Genomic DNA, 21,321 nt, shown 5'->3' on the forward strand with positions numbered 1-21,321 from the left:
CTTTGGAAGCCTAACCATAATTCAAAGGTGACTTGCACAGGAAAATAAAAGTTTCAAACAAATCATCTTTGTATGGTAAGGTGGAAACTTACTAGGAAAACAGGTTCTTCAATATAAATATTTTTCCCTGGGTGAATTAAAGAATTATTTGCAAAATTCAGGCAGATGTTTAAAAGTACATTAGGTCTTACCTAAAAAGCTGGATGGCAGAACAGGAAAAATAGAGCTTATCTCTGCCTAAAGTTTCAATCGATCTTGAGGACCCAAAAGGCAATGTTAATGTAAAAGAGATTGAAGAGGATTACTGTAATATTTCACTTGCCCTAAAACTCTCCTACACAAGGAGGAAATGTAAGACAAAAAATAAACAGCAGTACAGGAGAAAGCATTTCCCATCTTCTTGATCAGGGGTGAACAAAGTACATTTCCTCTCATTTTTCTATGATCTGAAAGCTGAGAATAGGTTTACATTTTTAAATGGTTGGAAAAAAGTTTTTAAATAACATTTTGTGATGTATGAAAATTATATGAAATTCAAATTACTGTGTCACAAAAAGTTTTATTAGAACATACTTGTTTCTGAATTATTTATGGCTTTTTTTTTTTTTTTTTGCCCTGCAACAGCAGGGTGAGTAGTTATGACAGAGACCATCAGCTATTAACAGAAAAAGTTTACCAACCCACATGTCCTAGATTATCAATACTTTCCTAAATAAGAGAGGTTAGGACTCCTAAACTAAAAACTATGTCAGCGATTATATAGGTTCCCGATTCCAAAACAACACAATGAATGGCTAAAATTTTGAAAATACACCTATTAGCATAGTGATTAAATGGGAATACATTTGATATTCCTGAAAATAACTACCAATTAAATAGAAGAGCAAGCAAATAAGTTTAGATATCTGTATAATGAAAGTGCAATTATTAGCAATTTCAGTTTGTTTCAAGGTAATATTATCACAAGTCCATACAGGGACTTCCCTGGTGGTCCAATGGTTAAGACTCCTGAGCTTCACTGCAGGAGGTAGAGGTTCAATCGTTAGTCGGGGACTAAGATCCATGCGGTGGCAAAAAGTCCACAGCTTAACTGCATTGTTGAGTGGGCACAGTGGCACATCGGCACTGTTTTCTCCTCTCAAAGCTCCCATTAGCTCCCACACAACTTCTGTTTATATGTGGAGAATCCCACCACCCCGCCCCGCAAAACAAATTTACAAACTGGAGTTGTATATTTTTCTCAGTTATAGTTCACTATATTTTAGAGGGGACATTATTTGTAACACCTGAGAAGATGGAAATTAGGAAGTCCCAGATAAATAAATCCTTTGTGAATATCAGGAAGTTCGGGATTGCAATTTTGTATTACACAGTTCTAGCGGACATGTAAGATTTATCACACGACCCAGGCACAACAAATAGGTATTGACAATAAGCCTAAATCTGTAAACTGAGCAACTATTTCAGATGATTTGACTTAGGTAATTCTGCAACTGCCTTCACCATTCATCTTGCTATTTTCATTTTATGTCAATTATCAAAAGAATTCTACTTTTTTCCTTTATTTCGGGTGTTGCTATAAAAGACTCTTAAAGGTGGGCTTATTTGAAATGCGAGAAGCATACGCAATTGCAGACAATGCCCCTGAGCAGGGCTTGAAGGATAAACGTGGCCTCTCCAACCAGGAAAATAATTCGCCACCCAAGCAAAAAGCTATTGTTCAAATATTTGTTCAACGTATACTCAGGGGTGAAGCCAAGAGCTCTATGGAGGAAATGTGGAGAAGAATCCGGGTGTTGCCCAATCTCTTGTAGCTTTACCATTCAGAAACTCAACTCCGGTTTCAACTTATCCCATCCAGCAAAGCAAACGAGCTGCAGAGTTAATGATACTTACACTCAGGAAAAGGCAATTAGTCATCAAACATTATTACTCTAATGAGCTATCCCTGGGGAAGGGGCAGGGGCGGAGGATGGGTATCATCCTTCCCACAAAATATTCAAGTGTTACTTCTAACCACATAACATTCTCGAGAGTAACTGTTAACGACAGCTTTCTCCGTCTCGTCACATTGCAAGGCTATTCTCCTGCCCCAAGGATGTTTTCAGTATCTGTTAGGTGGACCAGCCGCTGCTTAGGTTCTGCACCCGGAGCATACCCTTAAGGTTCTGAGCATCCCAGTGTAGAAGGCACCGCGGAGACAGCAAACGCGGTGACCCCGGCCCGCACTGAGACCTGTCCTGCCTCCCGCTGGGTGATGCGGTTCCAGCCCGGGCCCGGCGCACTGACCCCTCGCCCGATCCGCTACAGCCCAGGCCTGTCTGAATTCTGTTCCCACCCACTCGTCCAGGCAGGTGCGGTCTCCGGCCGCCAAACCGGCTGGCCCTGAGTCCGCCCCTCGGGAAAGCAGCCGCAGTGGGCGGCTGGCTGCCCCGCGCTCCCCTGACCCGTGGCAGCGCGCGCTCAAGCCCGGGAGCCGCTCAACACAAATCCCCGCTCCCCGACGCCCGGGCCTACCCCCCGGAGACCCGAGCCCCGCGGGCACGGAAGATGCTCGCCCGCAGACAGATGCAGACAAGTGCTGAGGCTCGCTCGGCATAGCGCCTCCGACCCGGGTTCTCCAGTCCCGCCGGCCCCGGCCTCACCTCTTGGGGCTGCCATGGTTCCCCGACAGCGCCGCGCGGAACTGACCCGCACCCCCTCCGCTCGCGTCAGGGCACCCGGGACCGCCTCCCGGAGTCATAGAGACTAAAACCGCGGGGCCTAGAGCGCCCCGCCGGCCAACCGGCCGCGGCTTCCCGCCCAGCCAAGCACCTGGACTAGGTTCACGAATTCGACCGCTGCAGAAAAGGGGCGGACCCGGAGGGAGAAGAGACCGATACCGCCCAGTTTCTGTTGACAAGGGAGTAAAACTTAGGTTCCACAGCGTTCTTTTGTAAACTACAACTCCCGGCCGGCTAACGAGGCTGAGTCGCGAGAGCCGAGCGTTGCCTTCTGGGAACTGTAGTCCTCACCAGGTGATTTGGCGGCAAATAGGAATTGGTCTTCGATGAAAGGATTTTGGCAAAGCTGTTGTATATCGTCCTAAAACTCGGAAAGTAACAGAAACTAGGCAACTTCTGTAACTTGCATTAAGTTCCTCACTCATTAACTTCTGTTGTTACCTCTTATTTAAACTTAAAGTTTATATTATATATTGTTCAAAGTCTTGTGGCTGTGTCCTCATCGTCAGCATCATCTCTGATTATATTTACCTTACCAGACATTCTAACTGCACAATCTTCGCTTCAAAACGTTAGGCATATCAACAGGCACAGACTTCAACCGCTATAATCTCCACGTTCACTGAAGCATGTTAATTGGCATAAGCGATATTAGAAATAATTCACCGTCAAATGGTTTTCAAGATATGTGGATTGGTTAAAAATATTGTTGGATATAAGTACCTCCATTCTTACAGGAACATGGGTACAATATTGTGAGATTCCCAGCAGCCTACACCTTCCGTAGCATGATCTTTCCCCTAAATGACTTTCAGACTTAATTGAAGAAAGTAGAGAAAACCACTAGACCATTCAGGTATGACCTAAATCAAATCCCTTATGATTATACAGTAGAAGTGACAAATAAGGTTCAGTGGATTAGATCTGATAGAGTGCCTGAGAACTGGATGGAGGTTCACGACATTGTACAGGAGGCAGTGCAGTGATCAAGACTATTCCCAAGAAAAAGAAATGCAAAAAGCCAAAATGGTTGTCTGAGGAGACCTTACAAATAGCTGTGAAAAGAAGAGAAGTGAAAGGCAAGGGGAAAAAGAAAGATATACCCATCTGAATGCAGAGTTCCAAAGACTAGCAAGAAAAGAGAAGAAACCTTCCTCAGTGATCAATGCAAAGAAATAGAGGAAAACAATAGAATGGGAAAGACTAGAGATCTCTTTAAGAAAATTAGAGATGCCAAGGGAACATTTCACACAAAGATGGGCACAATAAAGGACAGAAATGGTATGAACCTAACAGAAGCAGAAGATAGTAAGAAGAGGTAAGAGGTAAGGTAAGAATACACAGAAGAACTGTACAAAAAGATCTTCATGATCCATCATAACCACGATGATGTGATCACTCACCTAGAGCCAGACATCCTGGAATTCAAAGTCAAGTGGGCCTTAGGAAGCATCAGTACGAACACAGCTAGTGGAGGTGATGGAATTCCAGTTGAGATATTTCAAATCCTGAAAGATGATGCTGTGAAAGTGCTGCACTCAATATGCCAGCAAATTTGGAAAATTCAGCAGGGGCCACAGGACTGGAAAGGATCAGTTTTCATTCCAACTCCAAAGAAAGGCATTGCCAAAGAATGCTCAAACTACCACACAATTGCACTCATCTCACACACTAGCAAAGTGATGCTCAAAATTCTCCAAGCCAGGCTTCAATAATACATGAACCGTGAACTTCCAGATGTTCAAGCTGGTTTTAGAAAAGGTAGAGGAACCAGAGATCAAATTGCCAACATCCACTTGATCATCAAAAAAGCAAGAGGATTCCAGAAAAACATCTACTTCTGCTTTATTGACTACACCAAAGCCTTTGAGTGTGTGGATCACAACAAACTGGAAAATTCTTAAAGAGATGGGAATACCAGACCACCTGACCTGCCTCCTGAGAAATCTGTATGTAGGTTAAGAAGCAACAGTTAGAACTGGACATGAAAAAACAGACTGGTTCTAAATAGGGAAAGGAGTATGTCAAGGCTGTATATTGTCACCCTGCTTATTTAAGTTATATACAGAGCACATCATGAGAAATGCTGGGCTGGATGAGGCACAAGCTGGAATCAAGATGGCCGGGAGAAATATCAATAACCTCAGATAGGCAGATGAGACCACCCTTATAGCAGAAAGTGAAGAAGAACTAAAGAGCCTCCTGATGAAAGTGAAAGAGGAGAGTGAAAAAGTTGGTTTAAAACTCAACATTCAGAAAACTAAGATCATGGCATCTGATCCAATCATTTCATGGCAAGCAGATGGGGAAACAGTGGAAACAGTGACTTTTTTTTTTTTTTTTTTTTTTGCTCCAAAATCACTGCAGAAGGTGACTGCAGCCAGGAAATTAAAAGACACTGCTCCTTCAAAGAAAAGTTATGACCAACCTAGACAGCATATTAAAAAGCAGAGACATTACTATGCCAACAAATGTCCATCTAGCTATGGTTTTTCCAGTAGCCATATATTGATGTGGTTTTTCCAGTAGGCATATATGGATATTTCTCTATAAAGAAATAAAGACTATAAAGAAAGCTGAGCACCAAAGAATTGATGCTTTTGAACTGTGGTGTTGCAGAAGACTCTTGAGGGTCCCTTGGACAACAAGGAGATCCAACCAGTCCATCCTAAAGGAAATCAGTCCTGAATGTTCGTTGGAAGGACTGATGCTGAAGCTGGAACACCAATACTTTGGCCACCTGATGTGAAGAACTGACTCACTTGAAAAGACCCTGATGCTAGGAAAGATTGAAGGCGGGTGGAAAAGAGGACAACAGAGGATAAGATGGTTGGGTGGCATCACCGACTCAACGGACATGAGTTTGAGTAAACTCCAGGAGTTGGTGATGGACAGGGAGGCCTGGCATGCTGCAGTCCATGGGGTCACAAAGGGCTGGACATGACTGAGTGACTGAATTGAACCTAAGATCATTTTATATATATATCCTTTTAATATTATTGCAAAATTTTTCATTACTTATTAGCATCACATTAATAGGGGGGAGTGGGGCTTCCCAGATAGCTCAGTGTAAAGAAGGCAGGTTCTATTCTAGGTGGGGGAGATCCCCTGGAGAAGAAAATGGCAACCCACTCCAGTATTCTTGCCCAGGAAACCCCACGGACAGAGTAGCTTGGCAGGCTATGGTTCATGGGGTATCAAAAGAGCAGGACTTAGCAAATAAACATGACTTAGCAACTAAACGACAATATCAGAAGGAACTCAAAGAAGGAGACCATAGTTTATATAGTGAGACATTTGATTAATCTCAGTTCAGAGCAATGTTGAATCTTCCCTCTGCCTGGTTGTATGTGTGCTGACTGGTGCTAATCACCTCTTCCTATAATTGGTACAGTTCTCACTTATGCAATTATTCAGTTCCCTGCTGTATGTTCTTATACATACCCATATATACTTAAAAACTCATATCTGTACTTGAAATTAATTGCAAAAATTAAAAATATTCTATCATACATTTATTTTGTTCTATATTGTTTTATATGGTTTATTTATCTCCTATTTTGGAGTATCATTATAGTTTCAACTTACTTCAATTAACTGTAATTATTCTTTGAACACTCAAATTGCCCCAGTATGAACCCTATACATCCACTCCTTTCTTTAAATCTGCAGAAATTTTTTGAAACATTTTTTATTTCTGGCAACAAGGTCCCAGGTTCCAGGCCAGTCTTGATTTTTCCCTCTTCTAAGCCATGGGATCAACTACGCTTCAAGAAACTATGGTTCCTTCTTGGGGAGAAGAGTATTACACATATACACACCGATCATAATTAGGGTGGTGGGTAAAATGCTTTAGAGCTAGTTTTGTGGCATTTCTGGTTCACATAATGTAAATTTTCCTTCTTAAAATTTTCATTGCCTGCAAAGACTTTCTGCTCCATTACCATGAGCCTTGACTAGATTCTGATGCCTCTTGTCCTAACCTGATCAGCCCAAAACCCACCAGGGACAAACCTATAGTCAGATCGAGTCAGGATGATTGGTCCATTCCAGTGAAGGAGACTGCACATCAGAATAACTGTGGGAGGTCTCGGGAAACAAAGGAAAAGACAGTTACAGAATCTGGGGGAGGGATGGACTTACTGTGTATGTTTGCTCAATCATGTCCAGCTCTTTGCAACCACATGGACTGTAGCCCACCAGGCTCCTCTGTCCATGGGATTTTCTAGACATGAATACTGCTGATGCTGCTGCTAAGTTGCTTCAGTCGTGTCCGACTCTGTGCGACCCCATAGACGACAGCCCATCAGGCTTCCCCGTCCCTGGGATTCTCCAGGCAAGAACACTGGAGTGGGTTGCCATTTCCTTCTCCAATGCATGAAAGTGAAAAGTGAAAGTGAAGTCGCTCAGTCGTGTCCGACTCTAGCGACCCCATGGACTGCAGTCTACCAGGCTCCTCCATCCATGGGATTTTCCAGGCAAAAGTACTGGAGTGGGGTGCCATTGCCTTCTCTGAGACATGAATACTAGAGTGGGTGAAATTTAAAAAGAAGCAGTACTTTGTTAGATTCAAAACAGGGCTGTGTGTGAAAAACTCAACATCAGAGCTAAATAGTCTCAGGATCCTGTTTCTTGGAAACTCCAAAGTTACTGTATATGTGAACTGTTACACTCAGGAGTCCCCTAAATGAAGGCTTTGGAACTAGGCTGGAAACTGAAGCTGCGACGTTGGATCAAAGTGACTGAAACCCTTCAAGCAAGAATAGAGTGTTTCATTGTTACTGATACAATTTCCACAGCAGGGTTCCTAGTAGTGTATGATTTCAGAGAACAAAACTTTTCAGTGAATTAGAAAGTAGACACTCAAAAAAGGAGGGTGTTATTATACTTTACAACTGTAGCATATCCTTGAGGGAGATATTGTTTCCTGTTGACTTTGAAGCTGGGATTTTTGTGTTTCTCATCCCAGCCCAGTGAATGGCCAAGCAGATATTTACATTCTTGATTTAAGGTAATTTTTACTTTCTCATTTCAAATTATCCTAAGTCTTCCAAGACAAGTATCAGTTCAATGTGTTTCTTTTATGTGTGTCTAGTTTTCTGTACAAACCTTGGTTAGAGCAAGGAGCAGACATCTCCATTATGTGAGCTATAAGATCATTTGCCTGATGATGAAATAACCTTACAGCAGCTGTTGCTCTTTCCATCTGAGACCCCAGTGATTTTTCTGATTGTCACTATCACACTGCAGTATTTGTCTTGATACCCTGTCACTTCTGTCTCTGCTTAGGTATCAGAGCTACCCTAGTCTCAATGAATTGTATGAAAGGAAGCCCACTACTATCTCCATTAGTAACAAAGTAAAAGCGTGAACTTCATTAAACAAAAAGACTGTGCAGGAAGCAAATACCAAAAGGCTTAAGGAGATTGTAGCTCAATTCAAGTATGGTATTTGTACAATAGATTACTAAAAGTGGCAAGGTTTAAAGTACAGTAAACCATTAAAGAACAGTGTAGACAAATGCAGCTTAAGCATATTACTCTCATTCTTCTATTTTAAAAAAATCCCAAACTAATCTGAGACCTGGGTTCCCTCCCTGGGTTGGGAAGATCCTCTGGAGAAGGGAAAGGCTATGCACTTGAGTATTCTGGCCTGGAGAATTCCATGGACTGTATAGTCCATGGGGTCGCAAAGAGTCGGGCACAACTGAACAACTTTCACTTTCACTGTGATTTTAAAACAACTCTTTCCTGTGGTATAAAAATTACTAAAGACAAACCAGAAGGATTGTAGCATTTTAGAACTGAGAAAATTTGTTTTAAAAATACAAAGACACAAGGTAAAATTCAGTGTCTGAACTGAGTTTAAAAAGAGTTAAATGAGTAATAATCATCAGTATCTAAATATTTCTTTTTTAAGTTAATAGATTTTATTTTTTCTTTTTATTAGAATATAATGGCTTTACAATGTTGTCTTAGTTTCTGCTGTACAATGAAGTAAATCGGCCATATGCCTACATAGATCCCCTCCCTCTTGGACCTCTCTCTCACCCTACTCCCTCATCTCCTCCTCCCCTCACCCAGGTTAAACATTTCTTATTTGAGCTTAACTCTCCCTTTCCTCTGCTTCCATTTTTAGTTACCATAATCTCATTTCTCCTTTCCTGCCAAACAGTCACTGATAATTGTACTTAGTTCTATAATTTTCTGCTTCGCTGGTTGCAATCTTATTTCAACTCAAGCCAACACTGTTAAAACAGCTCGGCAGTTGCCAACTCCATTCTTCAGCCTCTTGTGTTTGTTCATCAAACATTTAAGGAAAGTCCTAATGTGCCAAGCATTATTCTAAGTACTGAGATCTAGAAAACAGAAATCAGGAAAAATGAGGGTGGGGGTGCAGGAGAAATGAAACACTGGGGGATCTCTCCCCTCTTGGCTGACATTAACAAGGCACTTACCAGACAAATGCTTTACACATGTTAACTAACTGGTCAGAAAACTAAGATCATGGCCCCATCATTTCATGACAAATAGATGGAGAAATAATGGAAACCAGTGACATACTTTATTTTGGGGGGCTCCAAAATCACTGCAGATGGTGACTGCAGCCATGAAATTAAAAGTCACTTTCTCCTTGGAAGAAAAGTTATGACCAATCTAGACAGCATATTAAAAAGCAGAGACTTTGCCAACAAATGTCTGTCTAGTCAAGGCTATGGATTTTCCAATAGTCATGTATGGATGTGAGAGTTAGACTATAAAGAAAGCTGGGTGCTGAAGAACTGATGCTTTTGAACTGTGGTGTTTGAGAAGACTCTTGAGGGTCCCTTGGACAGCAAGGAGATCCAACCAGTCCATCCTAAAGGAGATCAGTCCTGAATATTCATTGGAAGGACTGATGTTGAAGCTGAAACTCTAATACTTTGGCCACCTGATGTGAAGAACTGACTGACTTGAAAAGACCCTGATGCTGGGAAAGATTGAAGGCGGGAGGAGAAGAGAACAACAGAGGATGAGATGGTTGGATGGCATCACCGACTCAATGGACATGAGTTTCAGTAAACTCCGGGAGTTGGTGATGGATAGGGAGGCCTGGAGTGCAGCAGTCCATGGGGTCACAAAGGGTTGGACATGACTGAGAGACAGAACTGAACTGGTTTAATCCTCTCAGACAAGCCAATGAGTTGGGAACCATTATCCCAATTTTGATGATGAAGAAACTCAGTGGGGAGAGATCAGATAACACAGCTAATAATAAGTAGAAGACCTAGACCTTACTTGCGTGATCACAGAGATCGCTTTACATTTTTTTCCTACTCTTCTGACTGCTTCTCTGTCTTCTCTCTTTCTCCTCATTCCATCCCCATTCACTGGTGATGATCCCCCAAACTACCCTTCTCCAGATCAAATTCTAGTCACCTCTGCTTTTCTTTCTTTGTCATTTCTTATATTCAAAATTTCTAGTACTGAACCCATTATCTTTTTTGACCAACCACTTCCCCTTCTCATATCATCCTCTGTTTCCCAGGGTAGAAACTTTGATTTTCCCTTCTCTTTCCTGGGCTGTAATATCTCCTTCCTTAAATCTCACATTTGTCCCTTCCTGTCATCCAAAACCACGATGCCCTAACCCTTGTTAACAGCTTCCTCTCCATCTCACCCTGGTGGCTTGGCTGGTAAAGAATCCACCTGCAATGCAGGAGACCTGGGTTTGATCCCTGGGTTGGGAAGATGCCCTGCAGAAGGGAAAGGCTACCCACTCTAGTATTCTGGCCTGGAGGATTCTATGGACTGTATAGTCCATGGGGTCACAAAGAGTCGGACACGACTGAGTGACTTTCACTTTCACTTTTCTCCATCTCACCAATTCCAGCATCTCTCTCCCTCAGTGGATCCTCTGTTCCAGAATCAGCCACAGTTTGTTGTTGTTGTTGTTTAATATCATACTACAGAAAGGCAGCACATTCCTCTGTCTTTCAGAGTTCTCCAAAATCTATGCCCACCCTCCTCATCCAGCTTTATTTTCCACCAACTTCCCCAAAGGTGATCTCCTTTTTCCTCTCTGTGTTTCTTCCTTTTATTTTCCAATAACTACTTTACCACCTTGACTATTAAAATAATCACTCAACCAATACCCTGCTTCCAGTCTGTCCTTTCTTTCATTCCTTTTTTAAAAAACTCATTCATCCAACAAGATACAGTAACAATACTAGGGAGGTAAAAATGGCTAAAACACAACTCAGATCTCAAGAAATGCACAGTCTAACAGGAGAATACAGAGGGACACATACAGACCTTTTTATTTCAAGCCCTATTATAGTAAAAGTATGGATAAACTCCTGTGAAAATCCAAGGAAGAAGAATTAATTATCTCAAAGGTGATGGGGAAAACCTTCACTGAAAAAGTGAAATCTGATAAACAGATGTTCAAGCTGAATTTAGAAAAGGCAGAGGAAAAAGAGATCAAATTGCCAACATCCACTGGATCATCAAAAAAGCAAGAGAGTTCCAGAAAAATATCTATTTCTGCTTTACTGACCATACCAAAGCCTTTGACTGTGTGGATCACAACAAACCATGGAAAATTTTTAAAGAGATGGGAATACCAGACCACCTGACCTGCCTACTGAGAAATCTGTGCAGGTCAAGAAGCAACAGTTAGAACTGGACATGAACAACAGACTGGTTCCAAATCGGGAAAGAAGTATGTCAAGGCTGTATATTGTCATCCTGCTTATTTAAGTTATATGCAGAGTACATCATGAGAAATGCTGGACTGGATGAAGCACAAGCTGGAATCGAGATTGCTGGGGGAAATATCAATAACCTCAGATATGCAGATGACACCACCCTTATGGCAGAAAGTGAAGAAGAACTAAAAAGCCTCCTGATGAAAGTGAAAGAGGAGAGTGAAAAAGTTGGCTTAAAACTCAACATTCAGAAAACTAAGATCACGGCCGCTGACCCCATGACTTCATAGATGGGGCAACAGTGGCAGATTTTATTTCTTTGTGCTCCAAAATCACTGCAGATGGTGACTGCAGCCATGAAATTAAAAGATGCTTGCTCCTTGGAAGAAAAGTTATGACCAACCTAGACAGAATATTAAAAAGCAGAGACATTACTTTGCCAACAAAGGTCCATCTAATCAAAGCTATGGTTTTCCCAGTAGTCAGGTATGGATGTGAGAGTTGGACTATAAAGAAAGCTGAGTGCCAAAGAATTGATAATTTTGAACTATGGTGTTGGAGAAGACTCTTGAGAGTGCCTTGGACGGCAAGGAGATCCAACCAGTCCATCCTAAAGGAAATCAATCCTGAATATTCATTGTAAGGACTGATGCTGAAGTTGAAACTCCAATACTTTGGCCACCTGATGCAAAGAACTGACTCAATGGAAAAGACCCTGATGCTAGGAAACATTGAAGGCAGGAGGAGAAGGGGATGACAGAGGATGAGATGGTTGGATGGCATCACTGACTCAATGGACATGAGTTTGAGTAAACTCCAGGAGTTGGTGATAGACAGGGAGGCTTGGCATGCTGCAGTCCATGGGGTGGCAAAGAGTAGGACACAACTGAGCAACTGAACTGAACTGATGAACAGATTTCATGGGGACAAACATTTTCTAGGGCTGTCTGTGGAGTCTATTCCATGGGACAAAGGTGTATTGAAGACTCTAATATATTCAGACCGTTTGGACTCTGCCTACTATGTATATAATGTGTACAGAGAGCATGGAGGCAGAATATGCAACTAAAAGATAAAGGGATATATTTTGAAAAGTCTCACATATGTTAAGGAATTTTTACTTTATCCCCTAGATAATGAAAAAAAGTGTCTTTTTAAGTAAGAGGAGTGAGGGTTGGCAGGGAGGGAGCCAGGTGATCTGATCAGATTTATATGTTACAAAAATTATGCTGGTGAATCAAGCAATAGTTCTACATCTAAATTATGACAACAGCAGTAAGAATAGGAAGACACAGATCTCAAAGGCAGCTGAAGCCAAATCAACGGGGTGCAATGACTAGTTAAATGTAGGGGCTGTGGGAGACAGTCCAGAAGTTTTTAATTTATGCTGCTGAGTAGGTGGTGATACCTTTGACCACAGAAGGAAATACAGAGGGAGAAACAAGTGTGGTAGAGAAAATGAATTCAGGCTATGACCTGCTGAAATGGTGTTGACCAACTGACACTGGGTCCAACATATGATTAAAACTCTTTAGAGAGGTCCTGGGAGAAGATGAGTTGACCATGTGACCTAGCTCCCTTTATTCTGATTCTTTTATTCTTACCAGATGACTTTCTGATATTAGCTTAGCAAATCATATTTCGTGTTTTTATTTGCTTGGCAATTCTACTTTCAGCCCTAACTTCAGAACCCCAAATTGTGGTTTATCGGCCATTCTTTTCTGTGTTTAGGAATCTTGTAAGATCAAAAAAGGATTGATTAGAATAGGTAAAATCAAATTCCTGAATTTGTAAAGTTTAGTACCACCTTTAACCATCCCACCATCTTCAGGGACAGAGCCCTCACACCCCCACTCTCACCCCCAGGTTTTTTGCCTCAACAGCCAGCCAACCTATCTTTAACATCACTTTTAAATTACAGGTATGATAAACAGCAAGGTCCTACTGTGTAACAGAGGGAACTAAATTCAGTATCTTATGATAAACCATAATGGAAAAGAATATAAAAAAGATATAAGTGAATCCCTTTGCTTAACATTGTAAATCAACTATACTTCAATTAAAAAATTAAACTATAGGTATGAAAATCATGACAACTTAGAAGGAGATCTGTTTTTTGAAGTTTACCTCTATAATATATGTGGGAAATGGATTTTGAAGCATATCATGCTATTAATGTAAGTAACATTTAACCTATATAGAAAACAAACTATACAAACCCCTTAAGAGTCACATAAGTAAAAAAAAATGTATTAAATATAAATGAACCCCCAGCTGCTGAGGCAAGTTTTAACAGCCTGTCCATCTGAGAGTCTTCATTACCCATCCATGTGTATTGGGAGCATGTAAGGCAGTAAGAAAACAACGGCTGTAAAATTCAGCTCTCAGTAATTCACAGGGGCCTGAAACAGCTGCCTGTGGAGTCAGGCAAACAGGGCAAAGGAGTGAAGCGGGAGCCCCGTAAGGCGTCGGAGTTGCCCCGCTGTTACACTGCAACCAGAGGCACCTGCCCTACGAAAGGGCAGAGCCACTGCTTACGGAAGGCTGACCGAGTTATTCCAGAAGGCTGCCAGATATTCCAGTCTTTTCAAGGGGCCATCAGCCAGACTCCAAGTAAAATTTCCAGATTTTAAAAGACATCATGTGATCACAACTATGACTTAGGGTTACATTTTAAGTACTATTACAATTAGAAAAGAGAAAAGAGAGGTTAAAAAAATAAGTGTTCAACAAATTCGTGCTAGATAAAAGATAAACAGATAAAATAATCTGAGTAAAGGAATACTGAAGTATTAAAATCAAGACCTCAATTGGGATAAATAAACAAAAATAAAAACATCATGTGGGCCTTTGTTCTAACTGTTCCAAATTAATGAAATCTTATACCAATTTAATTCATGTTACATTGGGTAGCTAATGAAGCTGAAACTGTTAACTACATTTAAAATTTTTAATGTTCAATATTAACTGTGATTTTAGAAATAAACTTCTATCCCAGGCATAATAATCTGATGCTAATGTATAAAAAGTTATCTAAATAAATTTCCATCCCAAGCATAATAATATTATATATATATAACTATCTAATCATATGTTAATATATTAATATCTAATAATTTCAGTCTCGATACTGCCAAACATTTTCTTAGAAGTCAAAGAGGAATGGACAGAGTTTTACTTTTCAATTTTAATAGAATGAAAAATGTATTACAGAAAACAATGTTTCCTTTTTTGTAGGAGTTTGACAGTGCATATAAATGAGAATCCAAAAACATTCATACAACCAATGAATGTACCAGCCCCCCCAAAGTCAGTGAATTTTCACGGATGCAAACATACTCCTAAATATTTGCCACTGTTCATAAGTTGTGGTATCCATATTAAAAACTCGGTCTCTAACTAGGTTTCATCAACCGCTCTAGTTAAGTTCACCTTGACTCCATAGGTGGTCTTAGTTTGGCCCCCACGGAGACCAGCTATGTAAATCTGCGGCCGGGGCACTCGGCTGCTGCCCTCCCTCATGGACTGCGTACCAACATCCTTTGAAGGGTACACCTGGGAACAGTTTTCTCTTCTCATGTGACTATGATCAGTCTGTACCGAGTGAGTAACTTTCCGACGCAAATTGGCCTAAGTAGAAAGAGAATTACACTGGAATGAACATTCCTCTAAAGAACAAATAAAATACTCTAAGATACTAGTTAATATCTGCTTTTTACTCTAAGGTAATAGCTATCAAAAGGAAAGTTATGACCAACCTAGATAGCATATTCAAAAGCAGAGACATTACGTTGCCAACAAAGGTCCATCTAGTCAAGGTTTTTCCAGTGCTCATGTATGGATGTGAGAGTTGGACTGTGAAGAAAGCTGAGCGCCAAAGAATTGATGCTTTTGAACTGTGGTATTGGAGAAGACTCTTGAGAGTCCCTTGGACTGCAAGGAGATCCAACCAATCCATTCTAAAGGAGGTCAGTCCTGGGTGTTCACTGGAAGGACTGATGCTAAAGCTGAAACTCCAATACTTTGGCCACCTCATGCAAAGAGTTGACTCATTGGAAAAGACTCTGATGCCGGGAGAGATTGGGGGCAGGAGGAGAAGGGGACGACAGAGGATGAGATGGCTGGATGGCATCACCAACTCAATGGACATGAGTTTGAGTAAACTCCGGGAGTTGGTGATGGACAGGGAGGCCTGGTGTGCTGCGATTCATGGGGTCACAAAAAGCTGGACACGACTAAGCAACTGAACTGAACTGAACTGAACTGGGTAGCTAATATCTGCCTTTTTTTTCCCCTCCTCTCCATCCACAAAGAAATTAGTCCTACAACACAGCATGTTTCTACAAAACATTAAAATATTAGACAATTTAGAGCATGTTAGAAAATAAATACCCTTTGCTGAGAAGTAGGAAAATAGATTAATGAAAATGGACATAAAAACCTAAAGATAAAATGTACAGATTCAAATGTACAGTGAGCTCAATTCATTATTATACTTAGAGAGTCATACCACTTGGATTTTTTTTTCCCCACCATTCTTGGTTTATTTGTTTAAAAGACAAAAATTTTAAGATTTCCACTGTCTTACTTAAATGGGCTTCACCCAACACTTAATTTGAAATGTTCAGATGTTTCCAGATAATATTTTATATTATTCTACATTTTGCTTACTCCTTTTACAGATTACTAGTAAACATTAGGTTAAACAGATTACTCCAGCTGAGAAGCAAAGAAGAGTTTATATAAAGGAGAATAAGGGTTTTACTGAAGGTGTGGTGAAGCCACAGGAAAAAACTCAGAAGGGATTAGAACATGTGAGTTAAGAAGGAGAGACCTAGAATTAGAGGAAACATTTCAGAGTTTGAGATACTGCAGATGATGGAAACTACTTCTGCCCACAACTTATTGTCTACATTAGTAGGGCTTTACTATTCCTATGTCTTCATTAGCATAATTTTACTATTCTGAGAGTCTCTTGCCAAAGCAAATCACTTGACTTCATTATACAGCATCCTGAAAGACGCATCAACTCTTCAGTAGTAAACATTAACACAGAGAAGAAACCCTAGGACTCTTTGTATCAGTTGCCTTCAGATTCACCTGCTTATTTCCATCAATCCTGGACTGCTTGTTCATGATCTTTACCCAACCCAATTCAAGCCTCAAACCCATCCCCCAATTGATCCCAGGCATTGAAACACCTACCTTCAACTAAACTTCGAAGTCTCAATAAATCCTGACCTTACTCTTCCCCACTCCAAGACTCTGCAAAGCTCTGCTGAAGGGGTGGTTTCCCTCACCACTGTAAGCCATATACTCAGTTTTGTCTTATCAACAAGTTGTTCTGGGTAATATATGGGGAGCTGGCATTCAACATGCTGCAAATCTAGGGGTAATTTGGTCTAAGGTGGGGATCTGAATGAAGCTGAAGAATGAGAAGAGAGAGTCCAGTTAGTACAAAGTTCCGCCCCACTGAACACTCCATTCTCTTTTTAAAATTTCCAGCCCAGATCTAACATTTACTTCTCACAGTCTGTCTAACCATCACTCCTCTCTTCTCCATTGCCTATCTGTATCTCAAGGTCAACTTAATAAATCACCTATGTCAATGGATAGAATTTTTATTTCACTTCTGTTAAACCACTTAACAGAAATGTATCAATGTTCACCTGCTAAACTATTAGTTCCTGAAGAACAAAGCAGCAGGGTATGTAAGCTACCCAGTACACATCTGATGACTTCGTGCAAGTATAGTAGATAATAGAAAAGAATACAGGGAATGGGAGCTTCAAGAACTACAAAAGAATAACTGGTGAGAATGCTAATGGGACGATGATTGGAAGATACACCAGGAAGCTGAAGCTTTCTCATCTCGAGAAATCAGGGGCTAAAAAGTTGCCACCAGGGAGGATAACAAGGGAATTGATATGGTTAGTGACAAGAGAGACTGAATATACAAACAGACATAGGCTGGACCTTATATGAAATAGAACTCTAACATACAACCTCTGCAGCAACCAGTCTCAGAAGATAAACCACAACCTCAGTAGCTGTAGCAATCAGCTCAGAACAGCCCTATTTTTTTTTTTTTTTGGCTGCCTCCCCTTCCAACTCTGAACCAATCAGAGAAAGCCTAGTGCTCACTAAGCCAACTACATGCTGCTAGTTAGCCTGCATGTAGTTAGTCTGCCTCTTGTTTCCTGTCCCTTGGACTGCAAGAAGATCCAACCAGTCTATCCTAAAGGAAATCAGTCCTGAATATTCATTGGAAGGACTGATGCTGAAGCTGAAACTTTGGCCACCTGATGCAAAGATCTGACTCATTGGAAAAAGCCCTGATGCTGGGAAAGATTGAAGGCAGGAAGAGAAGGGGACGACAGAGGATGAGATGGTTGGATGGCATCACCGACTCGATGGACATGAGTTTGAGCAAGCTCTGGGAGTTGATGATGGACAGGGAAGCCTGGTGTGCTGCAGTCCATGGGGTCGCAAAGCGCCAGACATGATTGAGGGACTGAACTGAACTGAGTTTCCTGTCAACTTCCTCCAGAGGAATACCCAAGCCTCCCCCTTTTTCACTATAAAACTTTTTCACTCCTCTCCCCTACTCTGAGTCCCTGCCCAATGCAAGTGATGGTGACTGACTCCTTGGATACAGCAATCTTTAAATAAATAGCCTCTGTTCTCACATGAGTAGTCTTCGTTTATTTCCATACCTTATTTCAGTTAAAGAGATGGATAAAATATACTGAGAAAAGGCTACAGATAAAAGAGGTCTGTTCCTTCACACTGTATTTGCTGTTTAAAATGACAAGATGCTATAAAAAGGATGAGTGGAGGGAATTCCACTGAATCAGATAAGGATGAAAGTTTTAAAGACAGACTTCAAGGGTAGGTGCATGCCTGAGTGCTAAGTCACTTCAGTCATGTCCAACTCTTTGCAACCCCAAGGACTATAGCTCTCCAGGATCCTCTGTCCAAGGGATTCTTCAGGCAAGAATACTGAAGTGGGTTGCCATGCCCTCCTCCAGGGGATCGTTCCGACCCAGGTATTGAACCTGCATCTCTTATGTCTCCTGCATTGGCAGGCGGGTTCTTTAGCACCAGCATCACCTGGGAAGCCCTCAAGGGTAGGCACCTGCTGTGATTAAGATGACTAAGAATCGGAAGGACAGGCGTGTCAAGTGTCTGGAAGGAACACATTGACAATAAGAGGAGAATGTATCTGTGATATAATAGAGGTAGCATTCTGCTTCTCAAGAAAGTCCAAAAAGGAGAAGAGTATGCTTTAAATGATTAGAAGAAGCTGGAGGGCTTTACATACTAGCACCTCATAGGTTGGCACAATAGATTAAAACCATTATATAGATCAATAGAGAGACAGAAGGATAGAAACTATTACTGTTATAGTTACTGACTGATAAAATTTGAGAGCAGCTTCATGCTTTTATATTTCTACATATGCTTTATACTAGAAGATAATGTTGTAAAGCTAGAAAATTATAAATTATGCTAATTATTTTTATTTTAGCAAAAAAAACTGTACAACTCACTATTTCATGTAAATAATTTAGCATACCAACTCTATGAATAACAGATTAAAATTCTTCAAAATTCTCCAACTATAAATAATTTAGAGGATAATATTGTTACAAACCAATTTTATAGCTTTTCTTCTTAATTCCCATTCATTCCACTCATATGATCTCACAATTGTTGGTGGCAACAAGTGCGTATCCGTCTGAGTGCCAGTTTCACATTTTGTAATTGGTTTTATATAACGTTTGTCAACCTCTTTCATCTAAAGAAGTAGAGTTTTATAATTAATACTTCTAAAAAATAAACATTATTTTACAGATAACTAAAATATTTAGCTAAAATTAACAAAACATTAGAAAAAGAAGAATATGAAACTTACTTGTAAATATCAGCAAAGAAAAAAAAATAAAAGCTCATAATTAAAGTAAGCCCAATGTAATTAATTTCTTGGGCATTGTGGATTTGTGCCCAATTTTATTTTATACCTCCTTAATGTAGGAGGTATATTTTGAAAGGAGAAAACATAACATCACTCATTCCCAAATCAAATGCTCCTCTCCAATTTTCACAATTGAAGCATAAGTGAATACCTTATTGGAAATGGATTGAAGCTTAGAATAGCTATTAAGTATTAGGTATAAATCATGTTTGTTTAAGGTATCAGAATACCTTTAGAATATATCTTAAACAATGTATACACAGCAGATTATTATCCATTTTAGTTAAATAGATTCATTTTTCTTCCAAAGCACCCAGAAGCTCACTACAGTATTAAAATATTGAGTATTCAATAATTCCAGGCTAAACAAGTTATGATTATGCTGGAAATGAGGCTGCTGGAGCAGGTAGAGAGGCTTAAGAAACTCCAGTCCTAGAGAAGGAGAGGGCAAATAGATTAACTTCTTTCTCCAAATCAAGAAACAGATGATTTACTAAATGCCTACTATTTAGCATAAGATATAATTTCTGCCTTCAAAATGACCTTATGATATAATTAGGTAGATAAAAAGATGCTGAAAGATAACAATATTATATCAATACAAGCAAATGGCAAGTAAAAATTATGAATATAATATGAAATATGTAGAGGGAATACTCACTTCTAAGGGTAGTGAAGGTTAGTGAAGGATTAAATACACAGAAAGGGAAAACCAGGAATATAGGAGGAAATTGTCCTTTAATAGAAAAGATATCCACACTCAGCATACCTTTCTGATTATCTGAGTCTAGTCTTTCCCTGTCTTCCTGCTACCTCAAAAGGACAGCTGCAATGTCACATCAACAGGCTGGCAGAGGCATGTCAGAACAAGAGTGCCAACAGCAGATCCCTTTCAGCCATGTCATCCCTGGCCGGTTTCAGTCTCCTTGCCCAAGCATTCAGACCACCCTCTGTGCTCACAGTCACCAGCCCCATCTTCCTCCTACCAGTTACTGCTGGGGTCCTTGCCAACCCAGTTAGTCCAGCCCAAACCCACCTGCTTGATCATTAGAATGTTGATACATATTAAAAAAAAAAATTCATAAATAATGCCTTGCAGGATTTTACTTTAGTGAGTTTAAAAGGGGTAAATTAAACCAGAGAGGATGACAGAGTAATTAAAAGTTGGAACAGTGAAAATGAGAGGCAAGAAGAAAACAAGGATCTACAACAGCAGAATGGGAACTCCTGCAGGCAGGGATTGTTACCTGCTTTGTTCACTGTGCCAAGTATCATGCCTGGCACATGGCAAGCAGTTCAGGAAATGTCTGTTGAATGTATTAGGGGATAGGCACCAATTCACACAGAAACACACCTTCAGATTCATTCTGTGGCCTTTCAGACTACTGCCATTTAAACTTGTTAAATGATTTCACACCTCTGAGCGTGAGTTATCACCTGTATTACCTGTACTGAGCTCCTTCAGTTTTAGACAAGGAAATACTGTAGTTTCAATGATTTATCTCAATTGGCACCCCACTCCAGTACACTTGCCTGGAAAATCCCATGGACGGAGGAGCCTGGTAGGCTGCAGTTCATGGGGTCGCTAAAAGTCAGACACAACTGAGCGACTTCACTTTCACTTTTCACTTTCACATACTGGAGAAGGAAATGGCAACCCACTCCAGTGTTCTTGCCTGGAGAATCCCAGGGACGGGGGAGCCTGATGGGCTGCCGTCTATGGGGTCGCACAGAGTCGGACATGACTGAAGCGACTTAGCAGCAGCAGCAGCAGTCTTGTCCTTCCAGATTTTTTCCAGTCCAATTCATCAGTTTGACTCCTTATCTTGTTTTCATTTACTTTTTGTGGATTTCCTTAGTTTCCATCTTTGGATGTGAATGCCTTTCAGATAACCTGTAAAGGCCCTCATCTGACCATGTCTCCTGCCTGG

The 21,321-nt window shown here is 40.7% G+C and overlaps 2 protein-coding genes across 4 annotated transcripts in view; both read right to left on the bottom strand.

Annotated features, from left to right (window-relative positions):
* Positions 1–2,753, bottom strand: part of SLC35A1 (solute carrier family 35 member A1) — a 31,402-nt gene extending 28,649 nt beyond the window's left edge. Inside the window, exon 1 of the mRNA XM_061427867.1 lies at positions 2,646–2,753. Within this exon, the coding sequence (XP_061283851.1) occupies positions 2,646–2,661 (16 nt within the window). The 5' untranslated portion in view covers positions 2,662–2,753. The remainder of the gene's footprint in view (positions 1–2,645) is intronic.
* An 11,831-nt stretch (positions 2,754–14,584) lies between these two features.
* The window catches only part of CFAP206 (cilia and flagella associated protein 206), a 35,920-nt gene continuing 29,183 nt past the window's right edge, over positions 14,585–21,321 (bottom strand). For all 3 annotated transcript variants that reach the window (XM_061427873.1, XM_061427871.1, XM_061427872.1), the window contains 2 exons: positions 19,070–19,213; positions 14,585–15,042 (listed from right to left, as the gene is read on the bottom strand). In XM_061427873.1, the coding sequence (XP_061283857.1) occupies positions 14,812–15,042; positions 19,070–19,213 (375 nt within the window). In that variant the 3' untranslated portion in view covers positions 14,585–14,811. The remainder of the gene's footprint in view (positions 15,043–19,069; positions 19,214–21,321) is intronic.

The sequence above is a fragment of the Bos javanicus genome, chromosome 9 (genome assembly GCF_032452875.1).
Source record: "Bos javanicus breed banteng chromosome 9, ARS-OSU_banteng_1.0, whole genome shotgun sequence".
NCBI lineage: Eukaryota > Metazoa > Chordata > Mammalia > Artiodactyla > Bovidae > Bos > Bos javanicus.